The sequence below is a fragment of the Pieris rapae genome, chromosome 3, assembly GCF_905147795.1.
Source record: "Pieris rapae chromosome 3, ilPieRapa1.1, whole genome shotgun sequence".
Taxonomy (NCBI): domain Eukaryota; kingdom Metazoa; phylum Arthropoda; class Insecta; order Lepidoptera; family Pieridae; genus Pieris; species Pieris rapae.
Window position 1 is genome coordinate 10,587,069 of NC_059511.1, and position 17,592 is coordinate 10,604,660.

At 30.4% G+C, this 17,592-nt stretch overlaps 1 protein-coding gene and 1 non-coding gene across 2 annotated transcripts in view; both read right to left on the reverse strand.

Moving 5' to 3' along the window:
- The window catches only part of LOC110998001 (D-beta-hydroxybutyrate dehydrogenase, mitochondrial), a 48,982-nt gene extending 32,421 nt beyond the window's left edge, over positions 1–16,561 (reverse strand). The window contains exons 1-3 of the mRNA XM_022266406.2: positions 16,487–16,561; positions 7,695–7,815; positions 4,141–4,320 (exon numbers count right to left, since the gene is read on the reverse strand). Coding sequence (XP_022122098.1) covers positions 4,141–4,320; positions 7,695–7,805 — 291 coding nt within the window. The 5' untranslated portion in view covers positions 7,806–7,815; positions 16,487–16,561. The remainder of the gene's footprint in view (positions 1–4,140; positions 4,321–7,694; positions 7,816–16,486) is intronic.
- On the reverse strand, positions 10,250–10,368 carry LOC123690721. The gene has a single exon (XR_006751321.1). It is a non-coding gene; the product is annotated as a 5S ribosomal RNA (ribosomal RNA).
- Positions 16,562–17,592: the final 1,031 nt, after the last annotated feature.

The following is a 17,592-nucleotide window of genomic DNA, read 5'->3' on the forward strand; positions in this document are numbered from 1 at the left end:
TAATCTATTTATATAGAACCCACGTGTTTATTTAAAAGATAATCTCTTGGATAACGAACCAATTACTATAAAGTGGAATTGGTTTGGAGGCTCTATGTTTCAAGGGTTACGATATCTTAATATATATATATACATAAATTTCCTGTCACGATGTTTGTCCGCGATGGACTCCTAAACTACTTATTCGATTTTAAATTAAATTGGCACACCGTGAGCAGTCTGGTCCAGCTTAAGATATAGGATAGCTTAGATCTTTAATTATAGTCGCAATTTAATTTAATTGTAAATTATTTGTCTATAAGTAATTGACAGTCACAATAATCTGTTAACTATTAAAAGTTCTAACAGATGTCGATACTTTTCGACTGGATGGAGTAAGTAATCAATAGATGGCACTGCTATGGTAAACCGACAGACGTGTCATATAAGCTACAATTCAATATCATGATTACAACGTGTTATTGGGGCTAAAATATATATTTAATTTATTTTATGTAACGAAGGAGAAACGAAGTTCGTGGGGGCAGCTAGTATAATTTAATAAACTAGCTACTTATTTTAAGTGAATGCTAAATCTAATGTTTAATAAACCGTAACTTTACAAACTGCGTATATATATATTGTTACTGAGAAGCACTTTAAATCAGCCCAGCTAAAAATAAATATGAAATTATTGTATACGTAAAAAATGGCTCGTATAAGGTTATTAATACATACATTATGTCATAAATAATGACGTCGTTGAGTTGGAAACAAAATACGCATCGGAAGTGGAATAATTAGAAAGATATGTGTAGGTGTATATTTTCATATCATATTATCTCCATTCAAGATATTATTGAGTTTATTTTTATTATTGTGTGTTTTTTGGTGTGTATAACTTGATGTGTATTACAACAAGCAGTGTTGGCCAAGTGGCTTTAGCATCCGACTCTCATACCTGAGGTCGTAGGTTAGATCCCCGGCTGTGCACCAATGGACTTTCATTTTATGTGCGCATTTAACATTTGCTCGAACAGTGAAAGAAAATATCGTGAGGAAACCGTCATGTAATTGTTCGTTGACATTGATCATTTTTGGCTGATCATTTTATTAAAATTTTAATGTTGCCATCAGGACTTATAACCAAAAAAGTTGACGTCGTGTGTCAGGCACTGGAGACTGATCACCTACTTGCCTATTAGATTTATAAATGATCATGAAACAGATTCAGAAATCTGAGGCCAAGACCTAAAGAGGTTGTAGCGCCACTGATTTATTTTATTTTTTATAACTAATTTTTGTAATGGAAAACCACCACAAGAATTTTCGTTTTACTGATTTATATAAGCACTGAAAAGCAAAAGCCTTCGTAGAACCTTTAACTAAATTAAAAATAATTTACAAAGGCTTCCATTGATAGCCTACAAAGAAACAGTACGTTCATAAAAAGTTGTTTTTGTTTTAAGGACGCACAAAGTTTTTAATTAAGTATTGTTCAAAAGAAAATGTACGATTTACAATGAGACAAAGAACAAATTGTTTCACAAAAAGAAATGTTGTCAAGGTAAAACCTGTTTTGTTCCAACTGCCCCAAAACGTGACATATTGACGTAAGTGTTCTTCAACTCTTTTAAGGAATAACAAATACATGGCTTCATCATAAATTGAATTTGTTTGTTATTGTGTTGTAAATGGTAAATTTCTCATAAAGGTTTCATATATATAAAGATATATATATAATAAGAAAATAAAAATATATCAGTGGCTCTACATCCCCTTTAGGTCTGGGCCTCAGATATCTTAATCTGTTTCATAAGGCGTACCAATTCTTAAAAGGCCGGCAACGCAGTCGCGAGCCCTCTGGCATTGAGAGTGTCCATGGGCGGCGGTATCGCTTAACATCAGGTGAGTCTCCTGCCCGTTTGCCCCCTGTTCTATGAAAAAAAAGGTGTAGGTGATCACTTTCTGTGCCAAACACACGCAACCGACTTTTTAGGTCTAATGTGTCAGTTTCGTCACGATGTTTTCTTTCACCGTTCGAGCGAATATTTTGAAATTGAATGCGCACATAGAAAAAAAGTCCATTAGTGCACAGCCGGGGATTGAACTTACGACCTCAGGGTGAAGCCACTAGACCAACACTGTTCTTTAAATTTAAAAATAATATGGTAATATTATCTTACGGTATATTTAATGAAGAGAAACCCCATGTTGGATACACAATGAAGATGTATCCGAAGAACTTTGATGTACCAAGTGTAGGAAACATATCTATGTTCAGAAGCGTATCTGAACGGTTTCAGTGTTGCCCTTGGGACGAAAACTACCACTCGGAAACATTAATACAGTTATATTGAAAATTGTTATGTTTCTATAATATTGTTTTGTATACAGGGTTATTGGTCATTCAAATGCAAAACTGAACAATATTTTAATTATCAAGAGTTTTTTCATTTTAAAAAACATTGTTTCTTCTGATTTATAAAAACGATTAAACACTGGTTATTTATAAATATTAAAACAATTGTAGGTCCAAATTAAAAATCCTATAGATATTATTTCAATATATTTTAAGGCTTTGTTGAATTGGCTTGTAGATTATTTTAAAAATATAACAGTTTCTGTGCTATTCGTCAATGCAAACAACTAGGAACTTATTTTTAAGAAACTGAAACAATTATAAGATCACAAAGCAAGCAGGAAATTCGTACTTAAATTAGGGACAGTTTTCATATTAGGGTAATAATGTATATTATTTTCAAACAAAACATAAATTTAAATTGTTCTTGTATTTGTTTATCAAGTAATGAACGTAGCTTGCAAATAGAAATGGCAAAACATTTTCAGATAAATTTTTATTTCTTTTTCAAATTGCATTAATTAAAAGATACGTTAAGAAATGCGTGCGTGATTAGATTTTAAATTTATATAACTAGCGGACCAGACAGATGTTGTAGTCATCTTAAATGCAATATTCTAAACTCCAAATTTTCCATATTTAACAAATAAATTACAAATATTTTGACTGATTATTTTTTTAGTTTTACTGTTCGTTGCTTTGTTATATTACGTTCTATGTCACGTCCCATGGAAATATCTTATTTAAAAAGTATTCTATGTCCGATTCCCGTTTCTACGATGGGGAGGTATCCATTAATTATTAGCAATTTTCAATTTATAAATTGTGTATCAACTTTTTACATATAAATATACAATAATGACACAGCTTCATTTATAAGTTAAAACTAGTAATGTCCTATGCTTTGTGTCTTTCTTCTTTATAGCTATTAGTATGTTTATCGTTATCCTAATTAATAAGTATTGTGCTGTTATGTTTTGTTTTGCTTAGGGTCTGTTTCACAATGTATGGATGAAGTACTAAAAAGCTATGCAACACATAAATTATTCGGAAGATAAGAGTTCCCAAGAAATTTCGCGCTACCATCGTGAAACGAAACAATAGTTCATAACCTACCAATAAGTAATAAATAGCTAATTTGGAACTTATTCGGATATTGTGAAACAGACCCTTAGTATTATAATTTTATCAGTGACACCTTTTGTCCATATCTAATATGTTTATTTAATGTTTTCTTTTTTACTGTATAGAGACATATCTGTTTAGTTACCTTAATAAATAAATAGATACCTGTGTTTACTCACCAAGTAATACAAATTGAGACTTGAATATTGAATTTCCTATTTCCGATTAGCCGTTGAGTGAGGTTTGTATTTCAGACCATAAATTAAATTAATTGTGGTCTCAGTGTTCATGAAACGGTTTCTGTTGTATTTTATACAAGTACGCTTACGCCCAAATTCAATAACTTATCTCAATCCATTATTGGCCATCTGAGACCGAAAACTTAATCCAAATATTGATAAAAGTGTGTCGATAACCAATAACGATCTTTCGATACAAGCTATCTATAGTAGGTCGGATCTGTGTATGTGGGATAGACCTTTGTATATAAATGACATGCATTCTATCCGTCACCAAAAATGGATTGTCCACAAAGGGTTTGGTTTTTGGGATAGGAGATCGATCGACTGTTACGGTCTGATTTCAGATTGTTTTCAATCTGAGATTGTGAATTCATTACGGGTTCGGGCGTTATTCTATGGACGTAATAAAAGTTTCTAAAATTAGTTACTAACCTGCAAGTTATGGTAGAACCAAAGAGATCCAGTCACGGATATGGAAAACCAGAGGAAAAGTGTGAAGACGGATATTTGGCTGATGTGTAAAGCGTTTAGGAGCGCAGATAGGACCACAGCCAGGGCGTGGCATAAAACTATCGGCAGCGCGCATCTATCTATTATATCCCAAGGCACTTCCTGAAAAAAAAAATTTAAATCTATGATTAACATCTGTACGTTTGAAAATGTATGCTTATATATCCTTATTCCTTTTTATAACTAGCAGATGGTTTTGGCTTTACTGGACTCCATTTTTCTATGTCATGTCATACACGGATAATGATTTAAATGGTGAAAAAGTTATATTAGTCGAGCAGATAGCTAATATATTTTTATCTTTACTCAAATAAATTTTTCGTATAAAATCTTTAAAATACTAGTGATAAAACCTGTAATTAGTTAAGTTACATATATCTTTTAGTTAATAATTAGAAGTGCCAACCAAATAATACATTTTTTATAGTTATACGCACGTACGTATGTATTAAACATATGGTAGAAGCCGTCATTATCACTATGACAAACGAGCTGTCAAAGCATTTAAATAAACTAGTTTTAACATACAAACATAATCTACATATGCTTTTATGATATCTATTCGTTTTTAATTTAAATTAATCCTTAATATATCCAATACAAATGCATATTGTATCTAAGTTTTAAATCACGTTTGATTTCTGTAATTAGCCCAATTAACTAAAACTAATTAATTAAACTTCATGGGCATTTCCAAAACGCTCAAAAAATAATTAGAGAGTTACCTAATTCAAAGCATACTATCTTGAAAGTCAAATTATCGTACCGTTAATCTTTTAGTCGGATTAAACAATCGGAAGAGGGTCGGATTATCCCAAGCTTATACCGAGCAGAGATTTATTTTGGAAAACATGCCTCTTCATTGTGATTACCATCGAAGAGGTCAAGGTTCAGATGGAAACTTTATTCAAAACTTTATTTCATTTATTGTAGCGGTCTAATATTTTATGGAAGTTAAAAAATTTATCAGAAATTTTAAAGCACTCGAAGTTCTCGCTATGAAGTGGCTGAACGAGGTAACTGTTGTTAGTCGAGGCAGTGGAAGATTCTCGTTTCCAAAACACATTTTCGGTCACAGAATCAGATGAATAAGTGAGGACAGATAGGACATGAAAATCCTGATAGCTACTATTAGATACTCGCCTTATTGATGGCAACACGAAATTGTTTTTTTTTAATCTTGTCTAATTTAAATATTGCCAAATCCATCATAAATCAATAATCGGTTCAAATGAACCCAATAGAACTTACTTAACATTTGTTTAGTATAAAATATATTAGTGTAGTATGATTATTTTTTGACCCAAAAATATTATTCTTTAGCTGACTATAATAAATACAATATAAATTTAGCCGCTTATAAGTTCCTAGAACCCCCGGATAAGTTAAATAATAACAGACTTTTGCTATGAATCTAGGATTCATAAATTTAAAGGTCATGCATCGATATTCAGATGAGAAAATTTATCGTCTTTTAACACTTATATTGAAATGGCAAGCCACACGAGTAATAACGGAAACTATAACATTTTATAGAAATAGTAAAATTTTTATAGCTATTAAATTTTACTGTGATTACATAACCAGGATGACGAGTTCGAATGTATATAATGCGAATAAATTTTATTCAATTCCAAGGATTTCGTATTTCCATATGTGAAGTTTGCTAAAAATTAAAAAAGCTAAGAGTTGTATGAATGATGATAGTGCAAATCACTTTTGCTTTGCCTTTTGTTTTGAACTCAGTATTTTTTTAGGCCAGTATTGTAGTATAGCCACATTTGAATAACACTTATGTTTTGCGTAAGCAATGCATAAACCAAGTTTTATTATTATTTATTTTATTTTATTTTGTAGGATGCAAATAGATTAGTAGCTCATCAGATATTACGTGAAACATCAACTTAAAAGGAAGGCTCGCAAGTACGTTGCCGACCTTTTAAGTAATGGGTACTCTCTTTTCTTGAAGGACTAAGATTCAGAGTCAAGAATTAGCGCGAACTATGTTTAGTATGTGAATTATGCTGTTTTTGGCATACACATAGAGATATAGTACTTTACGAGTAGTGGATGGTATACATCATATTGATGGGTGTGTTCTCTGCATCATAAAATATATTATAGTTAATGTCAAAATATAGTTTATGGTTCAAGCTTTGATCTATAAGTTAATACAAATTTATGTATATGTTTTGTATATCAATCCCACTGATACTTTTCAGAAAAAAGGTATTAGTAGAACTAATAACTAAAAAAAATTACCATATATCTTAGATATATTACTTGTGAACCAACAAACCATTTAGTCAGCGAAAGACATAATTAAAAGAATAATACTAATGAATTATACTAATCAATGTAGCAAATATTAAGTCCAGTATTTTCAGAGAATATATAAACAAACCTAAAAAATTTATTATGGCAATGTAGAAGATGAGTTATGTTTGTGAGTGTCGAGAAATAAAAAAGTTTTAATTTACTAGACAGATAAAAACATTTATGTATAAAAATAAATACGTCTGCGTCATCGATAAATATGGGTTATTCGCCTCAATTCGTCAATTTGCTTTTGCACTGATGAAAAGAGACATAATTGTAGTCTTTAATAAAGTATACTTAAATCAAATATCTTTTAATTCGCCATTGGTATTTGTAAAACCTGAAGTCGGATTCATTACTGTCAATGTAAAACTATAAATAATAACACATTGTGTGTGTTACCTGTGCGTTGGTTACGATTTTACAGTGATATATGTAAATAAATTTGTATATATATAATTTATTTCTTTATTTAAAGTTATATATATAGTAAGCAGTTAGTAACAATACAGTCTTACTTGCTATGTTAATTTTAGTCTGTTTGTTAACCAAACAAAAAAAAACATGAAAATGGACACCAAGGTTTTAAGTTCTTTGTTTTCAATACATTTAGGATTTCATTGGTGCTACGTCAACTAATTTAAAATCATTTATTCTAATTAGACCACCTAAAATGGTACTTTTGAACGTCAAATAAAAAAAATGATTTCAGTTGCCCCTTCCAAAAGGTAGTTTCGTGTGGAATGGGCAAGAAACTACACACTTACTATTTTAAAATAATCTGACATGATGCATCTAGAAGACCCTTTTCTGAACGATGGCAATAAAAGCGTCACTTACATGGCAATTGTAATAGAAATCATAGAAACTAAAACAATTTTCAGACTTCTCTGGGATAATTGTATATTTTCATTCCTAATCCAGTGTTTTAATACCCTAGAGAATGTTCGCGTTACCTGAATAATTAATCATTAACTTTTAAATATACCTTTTTGGGGTTTATAGAGCATTTTAATAATAGGCTTTAATATTAATTAAAATTAGAATTTTATGTTAACATCAAACGTTTCAACGCTAGATAAGATAGTTTGTCTAGACGTGTGGCACATGGTATTTCAAAATATAACCTTTTAAGCATTAATAATTTGTTATATTACCTGTGATGGTGATTGTGGGTTCTTAATAAGCGAGCCCCTACGCGCTGATGGCCGCCGATGCATAGATGGCGCTGTGATCGAGGCGCGTCGGGTGACGTCTCCCGCCGCCATTTTTATTTATCTAAACACAATCACAAAATAATTTTAACCAATACTGAAAGTTTTCCATTAAGAGACTTAAAAGTATTGGGTACTATCTTATCTGAAAAATATCGTTATCTTAAATTATTAGTATTAAGTTAGCTGCCTGAGTAAAGCGACGATGTATTAAAACAAAAAATAAAAAATTCTATTATTTAGACATATATAGAAACACCAGTGTTTAATTATACTACAATTAAATGTAAAATATAGAAACATTTATTTAAAATAGTTGTATACAAAATTACAACAAATTCAACTCAATGCACGTTATGAATGCCTACTATAATTATTTATTATTTATATATATAAGTTAGTACTTATAGCACCTGCTAACACGGATGAGAAATGAGAATAACAAAAGAGCAAATCAAGTTTTTTTTTATTAGAACCAACCGACCAAAGAGGTTGATATATGTGTTGATATTTATTAATGTTGTTTATTGCTCCTATTAATGAAATTATTTTAATAGTGAATTTTAAAATATAAAAGTTTAAATACAAAATAATTTGTAATAAATAATATTTTGTGTACAAAATCAGAACAAAAAAACTGAATGTTTCACATAATTTCGTACAAAAATACTTTGCTATTTAGGTAACAAAAACCAAACGTCTGGAATAAAGACAAGTATTATAAGGTAATATAGTTTAATGCGTGCTCATATTTTAGTTGTTAGTTTTTAAGGGTGCAAAAAGTTTTCACATAACTTATGTCAAAGCTTTAAAATATAAAATTTGGTTCCTATTTACTTGTGAATATCGTATTGCAACAAGTAGTGTAAAAGATAATCCTTCAATGAAATTTTCTCTCACTTAAATCTCAAATATATTATTTAATATTTTATTATTTTTACATGCGAACATTGTCTTTAATATAAAAGATAAGACTTATTCTCCCTAACAATATAATATCAAGTTAATTCTACGCAAATGATTACTGCCTCGAGAATAGTTTAATAAAGATATGACGGGTTTTATGAGGGAAATAAAAGAAAATTTATAAGAGCACCTACACAAACTATAATACTTTCACGGGTAAAGTAATTATGTTACGGCCGTAATATAAAACTTGATTTTCATGAATGTGTGTGTGTGAATGAAGAAAATCAAGGTACCTACTACCATAGCCTTCTAGTATGTATCTTTAAAAAAACTCACATAATTTGTGTTAATTTACCTCTACATTTAAATGTTCTGTACTTTACAACATACACATTAAGAAGGGAATTGAATTCTTGCAGCTTCAACCATATCTCCTTTCGTCTTAACTTTTCCCGTAAAAAGACATATTTGAATTTCAAGAGTATGATTATGAGATACGTTTAAGAATATAGCCCATGGACCTGCACAAGCCTTTATCTTGAATTAAAATACAAATACAACATCTCTCTTGAAGTCAACGACTGATATAATGTCGACTAAATATCTTCGGAATATAAAAATTACTGAATATAAAAGAAAAACATGTACACATTGAAATGCTTTCAATGAAATGTGATTCTGTTTTTCAATGTTTGAAAGATCATATAACAACATTTTTTTCATAACTTGTTAAAGAGGTACGGAAATAGAAAATATTAATCCAATTTCCCCGAAATTTGAAGTTAGACGCTCATTTGAGCATGACGTCATACTTGGGAGAGTGGGCGAAGAAAATAGCTGAATAGAGTTTGTTTTCTATCAGCCGAGACATCTTAATGTATTGCAGTCGCACTTTATATTCAATTGGTAATGGAGCCTACTTATACACAAACATATAATTATATATAGAAGTTTTAATAATACTTTCTAGTTTATAAACTGAATTCGCATATATTTTACGTCATTGCAATCTTCATTCAGCACTGAAGTATACCGAATGTGATACGAAGTCACGTTTTCTTAATGGAGATAATCTCGTGAATTTTTTGGACATTTGGACATGACTTCTGACGCTTTAAAAATATTAAACGTGTATACAGATAAACAATTTATTTATGAAACAAAAATTCAAAATCTTTATAAATCAGTCAAAAATTATCTTCATATTATTTAATCATGTTACTTTTATTTGGAGCTTATATAAATGTTTATACATATATTTCTATTCCCTGCTGTACGCCCTTGACTTGCGAACTGGTAGTAAATGTAAATTTAGACGTAATTTAACATCTTTTCTGACGTTTATAAGTGTACTTGTTTACCTATATGAATAAAGTTATTTTGAATTTGAGTTTATACTCTGAACTCCTCCCGTATACGTTTGAGTGGTCTAGTTTCATAAATCAGCCCTGCAGATTAGATATTATACAGTCAGTATCTAATATTTTTTTTATAATGAATATTTTATAAAGGTTTAATTTCTCGAAATAAAAAAATACTAATCATGTGATTCCAAAAATAATTTTCATTCCTTCGATACGAAAAGAAAAAGCCAACATCACGAGGTGTTCCCAGGCGGTCACCCATCCAAGTACTGACCTCGCCCGACGTTGCTTAACTTCGGTGATCGGACGAGAACCGGTGTATTCAACGTGGTATGGACGTTGGCGATGGCGATTTCGAAAATATCAAATATAACATTATAGCAAAACGCGTGGTTAAAACTTTTGGGTCTTCATTTTTCCGTTTAGCCCCCTTTCACAACGCGCGATAAGGAACTTCGTTGTAAAAATATTTTAATTTCTTCTCACGTCCAAACCTGGATCCAGCTCTAAAAAGGGTGATTCAATGAATCAATAACTTTCTTTCAGTTTCTGCTTTAAGTAGAAATATGGATAAATGATACATTTTATGGAAATAATTTTCTTTTACGTGTTAATTTATAAGCCGTGACTGGTAACATATGCAGCTGACAGTACCGCCATTTCTCCGTCACACACTAAATACCATATTATTTTAATCCATGTCAACATAAGCCACTAACGCTAGTAGCGTTAACGACTGTGATTGCGTATTTTGTTCGCTTAATTGCAGTTTCTGAACTAACTTGAACCACAAATTTGCTCCACATCGGAACCGAAAATATGGTAGAGTTTCTGTGGTTATTTTATATACTATGTCAACTTTGTGTTAAATTTACATAATTCAATTCATACTCAGTCTCTATCGTTTAAAGTACTCCGTCACAAGAGTTTTATAAATATCATCACAAATAAATCAACTTCGCCAATCGACTAAATAAATTATTATTAGACGTCAGCGGGAATAAATGTTATTTTTTAAGAAATAATTTACAAGATAATACAGACTCTTAACTTAACTTTGAGTTTAAAGTCGTAACAAAAATTTAATTTTTAATTCAGGATTTATAATATCGGTGTGAAAAACATGTGTGATTTAATTTATAATATAGAAACTATTATTGTACGTTAAAACTTCTATTTATTTATTTAAATGTTTGTGCATAAGTAGGCTCATTACCGATTAAATATAAACTGAGACTGAAATGTGTGTGTACAATATACACATGTACGTATATATAATTTTCTACAAATATTTAAATTTATTTCATGTTTTCATTGGTAAATTTTTGCATAGACCTTTTTTTTGTTCATTAATTTTATTATTGAATAATTTAGTTAATTTACCCTGGTTGATTGTAAAACCAAGACAATAGGCTTATAAAAAACAGAAGTGTGTTAGATATACGGAACGTATTTGGCTATGAGAGGAAGAGAGAAAGAAAATGTGCGCGCGCACTGCTGTCTCTTTTGCTTATATCCCCCACTCAACTTCCGTTCGCCTTGCCCGATCACACTTTTCGTAACGCAAGTCAAGCGTGCGTAAAGAATTTACACTGCAATATTAGTGTTCCAATCAATTTCATTCGTTATTTGCGCTGAGATATCTCATTTTCACACCACGCTCTTCCGTATTGCGTTAATTAACATACGTTCGCCGACTATCGCGTGACATACAGACATTCGACGTAAAATTTTAATTAATATTCTTGCGAGATATCTATTTGATTTTTTTTAATTATGTAAGATTTAAAATATATATGACACAACAATAAGTCTTAGGAATTTAAGCTCAAAATGTTTCCGTCGAATGAATTGAATATATCGTAAACACAAAGGTCAAAGTTGATTCGATACAGAACTTTCATTAATGCGCGAATTCCACATTTCGGCGAATCGTATATAATGTGGATCGCGGTAATATAAACACTTTTATTATTGTTTCATTTATACCTAAAGGATGAATGAGCAATGTATGAATATTGTATGGATCTACTTAAATACATTGGGAAAACAATTGTGTCCTGGCATAATGAGGTTTTATAGAGTGATACTTAAAGAAAACACTTTTTTTAACGGATTAAAGTTATGTATTATTGTAAACTTATAATTATTTAAACATAATTTTAAATTTATCCGACGTTTCGGGTGCTTCACAGCGTGCGTGGTCACGGTGACGGTTAAAATTATGTATAAGTAATTATAAGTTTATAATAATACATAACTTTAATCCGTTAAAAAAGTGTTTTTCTTTAAATGTGTAAAAGTTATGTTAATAAAAGACAATACTAAAGTGATACTTGAATAGTTTCAAGTTTATTTATTTATTAATAATACTGCAGCTTACATACATATGACAAAACATTTGTCTGTCTGTTGTCGGTTGGCTAATAATAATCCTTTAATTTAATCCATTCTATAAAACTGCGGTCAGAATGAACCCACACAAATATTATCTTTTGTTTATTCCAGCCAATAAATCGCATATTTGAAAGATATAAAACAGAACTGATGTAACTTCTCTAAAATAAATGTGTTTGCGTAGTATATTGAGTTAATTGATATTATTTAATATAATTTAAACGTCAGGTATATTTTGTGTATGAAATATGCAGTAAATACTCCGAGCATTATCGGTTTAATGTAGGAAGCAATTATGATCTTTATTGAATCACGTTGGCCTTAAAATAGGAAATATTTATACAGAATTAAAAGTCAAAGGGTGAAGTTCAGCTTATTTATATATTTATCAAATTGGTTTGAAGAAAGCTTTCGTCTTTTTTGGATTTTCGGAAATAATTAAGAGAGTGAGAATGTCAAACTCGATACGAAATGAATGTGGAATGTGTCTTGTTTGTGGTCAGTCAAACGACATCGTATCGCGTCTCTGTGTATCTCACAGACAATTCCTATTGTCTGTGATATTCCTACTATTGACTTCACGGTAACATCAAATACATTATGTGTTTAGTTTCTCACACTCTGAACCCACACAGTTTTAAAATTAAATACAATAATCATCTAGGTGAGCAGATGAAAATCAGCACTAGCACAACCACGCGAACCACTGTCATTTTCACAGGACAGGAAGGTTTTGTTTCAGAATCCAAGAGAAACTTTAGGGCCGTTAAGATAGTGTGTGTGTGTGAGACAGATTTGGGATGACTAAAACATACATATATTAGAAATAGTTAAAATTAAACCAGTGTTTTTTTTATTTATACATTTATCATACTGGTGATGACATTTTATGAGATTAGTCGCAGAATCAATAATGAGATAATGAAAGTGGGTTACATTATTAATTCCTACGCTCGAAGTTAAACAGTTCACAAATGAAGTCCCGTTAGAAAAGTTACTAATGTCGAATCTCGACTATCAATGGACTAACCCATACTCACTAGGACATTCCCCTCTTTATATAAATTTTGGCGTTTTCCCTTTTCATAGAATATAATTCATAAGTCATAGGTAATTTGCCGTTTAAATTATAATTTAAAAATCAGCATTATATTTAAAATTCTAAATATTTTTTTATATACGTATCACAATGTTCTCATAAGATCGTCAAAAGAGAAATATATATGAAATGCTTCTACATACATTTATTGCCAGTCCTCAAATCAAGGGCGTAGAACAGAAGAGAGGTGACCCATTTTACCCATAGGAATAAATGATTTTTGACTTTTGACTTTGAATTGAATCCAAAATGTTTTCGCATAAGCGTAAAATACGCGAACTAAGTTGTCTATCAAGGAGAAATGAAAACGCAATACGGCTTCTTTCAAACAACATTACAAAAAGTAACGAAGTCCTACGAAGGCACATTTCCTAAAAAAGAAAAACTAATTAACATTTCCTTTTGAGGATGTTCACAGTCACCCTCAAAATTGAGGTATTAATTTCAAAACATTCTTATTTTCTCTAGAAATTTGAACTTTATAATTCAGTCATTTATATTATACTAGCTGACCTGGCAAACGTCGTTTTGCCATGTATATCATTTATAATAAAAAATAGGGGTTGATGATGACTTTTTAAAGCTGTTGATACAGTTAGGAAAAAAATTATCTCAAAATAAAAAAAAAGCTATTTATGGGTGAACTACCCTTAACATTTAGGGGGATGAAAAATAGATGTTGTCTGATTCTCAGACATACCCAATATGCACACAACATTTCATGAGAATCGGTCAAGCCGTCTCGGAGGAGTTTAACCACAAACACCCCGACAGGAGAATTTTATATATAAGATCTATGCATTTGCTGTAACAAGCTAGTCAATTAGTGTAGAGTTAGTTACGCACTTATTCCTTTTATAAACTGTTTATAAAAATCTCCTTTCTCTTTTTTTTTTTTAAAACAGTAATTTTGTCTTACTTCAAGTGGTACATGTTATTTTAACAACTTGAATTTGATTTAATATCATGTTTCTTGTATGAGCTGTAGAGAATTTACTCTCAAAACATCGTCGGCCATAATAGAAATAAGTAAGAAATAACAACATTAATAATTTATTAGGAAATCTGTTCGTCTAACGGAGCGTAAGGTCTTACACAAACTTTACCATGTGTTTCAATTTATTACGAGAATCTAAACGAATTATCTCTTCCATTAAGCGTTTCGTCGCTTCGTTTAGAGAAATACAGTACTGGCGGCCTTATTACTTTTGAGCGATCTTTTCCACCCAACAACTGTGAGAAGATTTTTTTTTATAAGTCTTTATCTTGCAATCAGTCAGCAAGACTATGAGCAGATGTGTTGAGAGCTGTTAGGCGTTCAGAGCTAAATCTCCAACGAGACTGTTCCTCTGTCAACCGTGTCTATCAAGACTTAGGATTTGTCGATTTGGAAAGAATAAATAAGATATTTCCGCGGTACAATGTCGTAAAGCACTATAACGACTGTTTTAATATTTTGTAATTTTTACCTTCCTTGGAGGATGTACTATAACAATATTTTTTTTTTAATTATTTCAAAACATTTAACAAAAAAACAAGACGTGGATGTATTTATTCTACGGATATTATTTTAGTAATACTCAATACAATGTTAGTAATACTCGTTTACAGTAAACCCACGAAGAAGATCGCAACAACCATAAAGATAGATTTAGTTTAGATTTTATTTCTACCAAATAATCTTTGACTGAGTTCTAGAACTATCTAAGTATCTAGTAATTTCAAATTACTAGATACTTAGATATTAGTATAGAGTAGTTTGGTAGTATTATTTATTGACTCAAATATTAAATTTCAGTTTTCTTTAATGTCTTTTAATAATGTCTGTTACTGTTTTCTGTTTCATATTTATTGTTTATCTATTTAATCTGTTTTGGCTACCTATTTTGTCTTATAATATGTAGGATATAGATAGATATAAGCTGTAAGATTACTTATAATTAAATAAATAAATAAAATAAAAACTTAATACGATTCTAAAAACGGATAAAGAGTGCTAATGATATATCTCCAATTCTCTATCTTCTCTAGATAATTTCGTTCTAAACATTCGTCAAAATGTGCCATCGCAATGTGCGGTTACCGAGCCGTCGGTAATAATTATACTTAAGCCGTGAAACGTATCGTAAACGCTTGTGCTCCTCAGTCTAATTAAATGAATTACTGTAATGTATCTGTAGTTATTATTTAACTATTCACACTAAATACATAACAGCAATGTTTATGTCGTCGAATAGGAAAATGCTGCTTCATTTGATATATGTATTTGTATCCTAGTAATAATAGTAATTACCTTTTTTTGTTATTCTACTACACAAGATATGAAGTTATTTAGACAAAACTAATTGAAAAAATGTTATTAAAACATGATAATTTAAATAAAAAAACATTTTCTGATTCGTCCGTATGTATTTTCTGTGTTTAAGCATTGTATTTTCAGCAATTTAAAACTACAAGTGATATTTATGGGCAGTTTTTGAGTTTATCCAGTTCATACAGGCAAGAAGCGTGCGGGGCACTTTATTTTATGTTATGTAAGGATAAAGGTAATTAATAAATTTATTAGAATATCCAAATTTTAACGGGTACGAAAAATATAATCGCGTTTAATGTATGAACTATTTGTCATGCAGACATTGTCTTTAAAATTATTTTTTTTCTTCTATTCGTTTGTCTAAGCGTTTTCAGTCCAGGATATTTAAGCAAAATATTGTAACAATTAAAAATAAGAGTAACTTTAATTTTTTCTTTTCATTTTTTTATATTTCTATTATTAATGTTTAAAAAATATATATATATATATATCGATTTCAAATATCCTGGCATCGCACGGAGAATTGTGTAATCGATCATGACTATATGAACTAGTTATATGAAATCTAACTACATAAATATTAAAACAACTAAAAGCACAATTCACTACACCAAAAATACACAAATCACTATTACATAATTACGTGACATACATTTTACACTATGCGCGTGGGCAAGCGATGCGCGGCGTCGACGAATCGCGGTATACTGCGCCCGCTGAGTTTAAATTTAAACAACTTCATGTTATTTATTATCTACTTTCATACAGTTTATAAAATTTCACGACGTATTTTTGGCAAGTGTATAATGTTTTTGATCGGCATTTCAATGCCTTTGGATATAAAAATTCCACGGAATCATAATCAATGGTTTTTCAATATGTTTATTTTTATGACAGAGCTCTATCCTGTTCCAATGACACAGATTTCTTGCTTTCAGTTGGTTCTTAATACGCTTTTTTAGTTTTCCAGAGAATCAAACCAAGTTGTATGTCCTTAATGAATCTGCCGCGGGGTCCTTATATTATTTAATACTATATTATAAGGTTTTATAAGTGTAATATTTAAAATGTGAAAAATTAGATCTTTCAGTCTTCTAATACTAAAGCTGAATTCCTGATTTTTTATAAAAATAAAAATAAAACACGTTTATTTTGGAACATAAGATCATCATGGTATCACTTATTCCCCGTCATTAAATTCGAACCTGTTGGCATCCCAACTCATCGGCAAAGAAGACAGAGGGTGTTGGCCGAGAGAAAAAGCCGGCGTAGAAAACTCTCGGTACTCTTTTTTAAAAAAAAAGCAAATCACAAAATACAGTGACATATATACAATATAAATATACACTGATATCAAGTAATAATAGCTGAATATAATAGAGCTTTTCTGTCAAAGTCCTAGAAAAGCTCAAGTTTTGAAATCGCTAAATAAATTGTTGAGGCTAAACAGTGGTTATGATATTTAGAAATATCATTAAATATTTAAGCGTGTTAAATTATATTTTATTTATTCTCACTTCTTTGCACAAAATGTTCAATCGATAAAATAGAAGACAAGACTTAGGTGTTCCAATATAGCAAGTTTATCAACACTATACTTAAAGTAGAATGCTTTTAAGCGTAGGTGTATCAGTCACGTAAACCAAGATGAAAAATTGAAAGATCGCCCACAAGTCTGAGATCTGATGCCAGAGTATAATTATCTTGACTTTGAATGTTTCACGAAATGTTAAAATAAAAATATGTTTCGAAAGATTT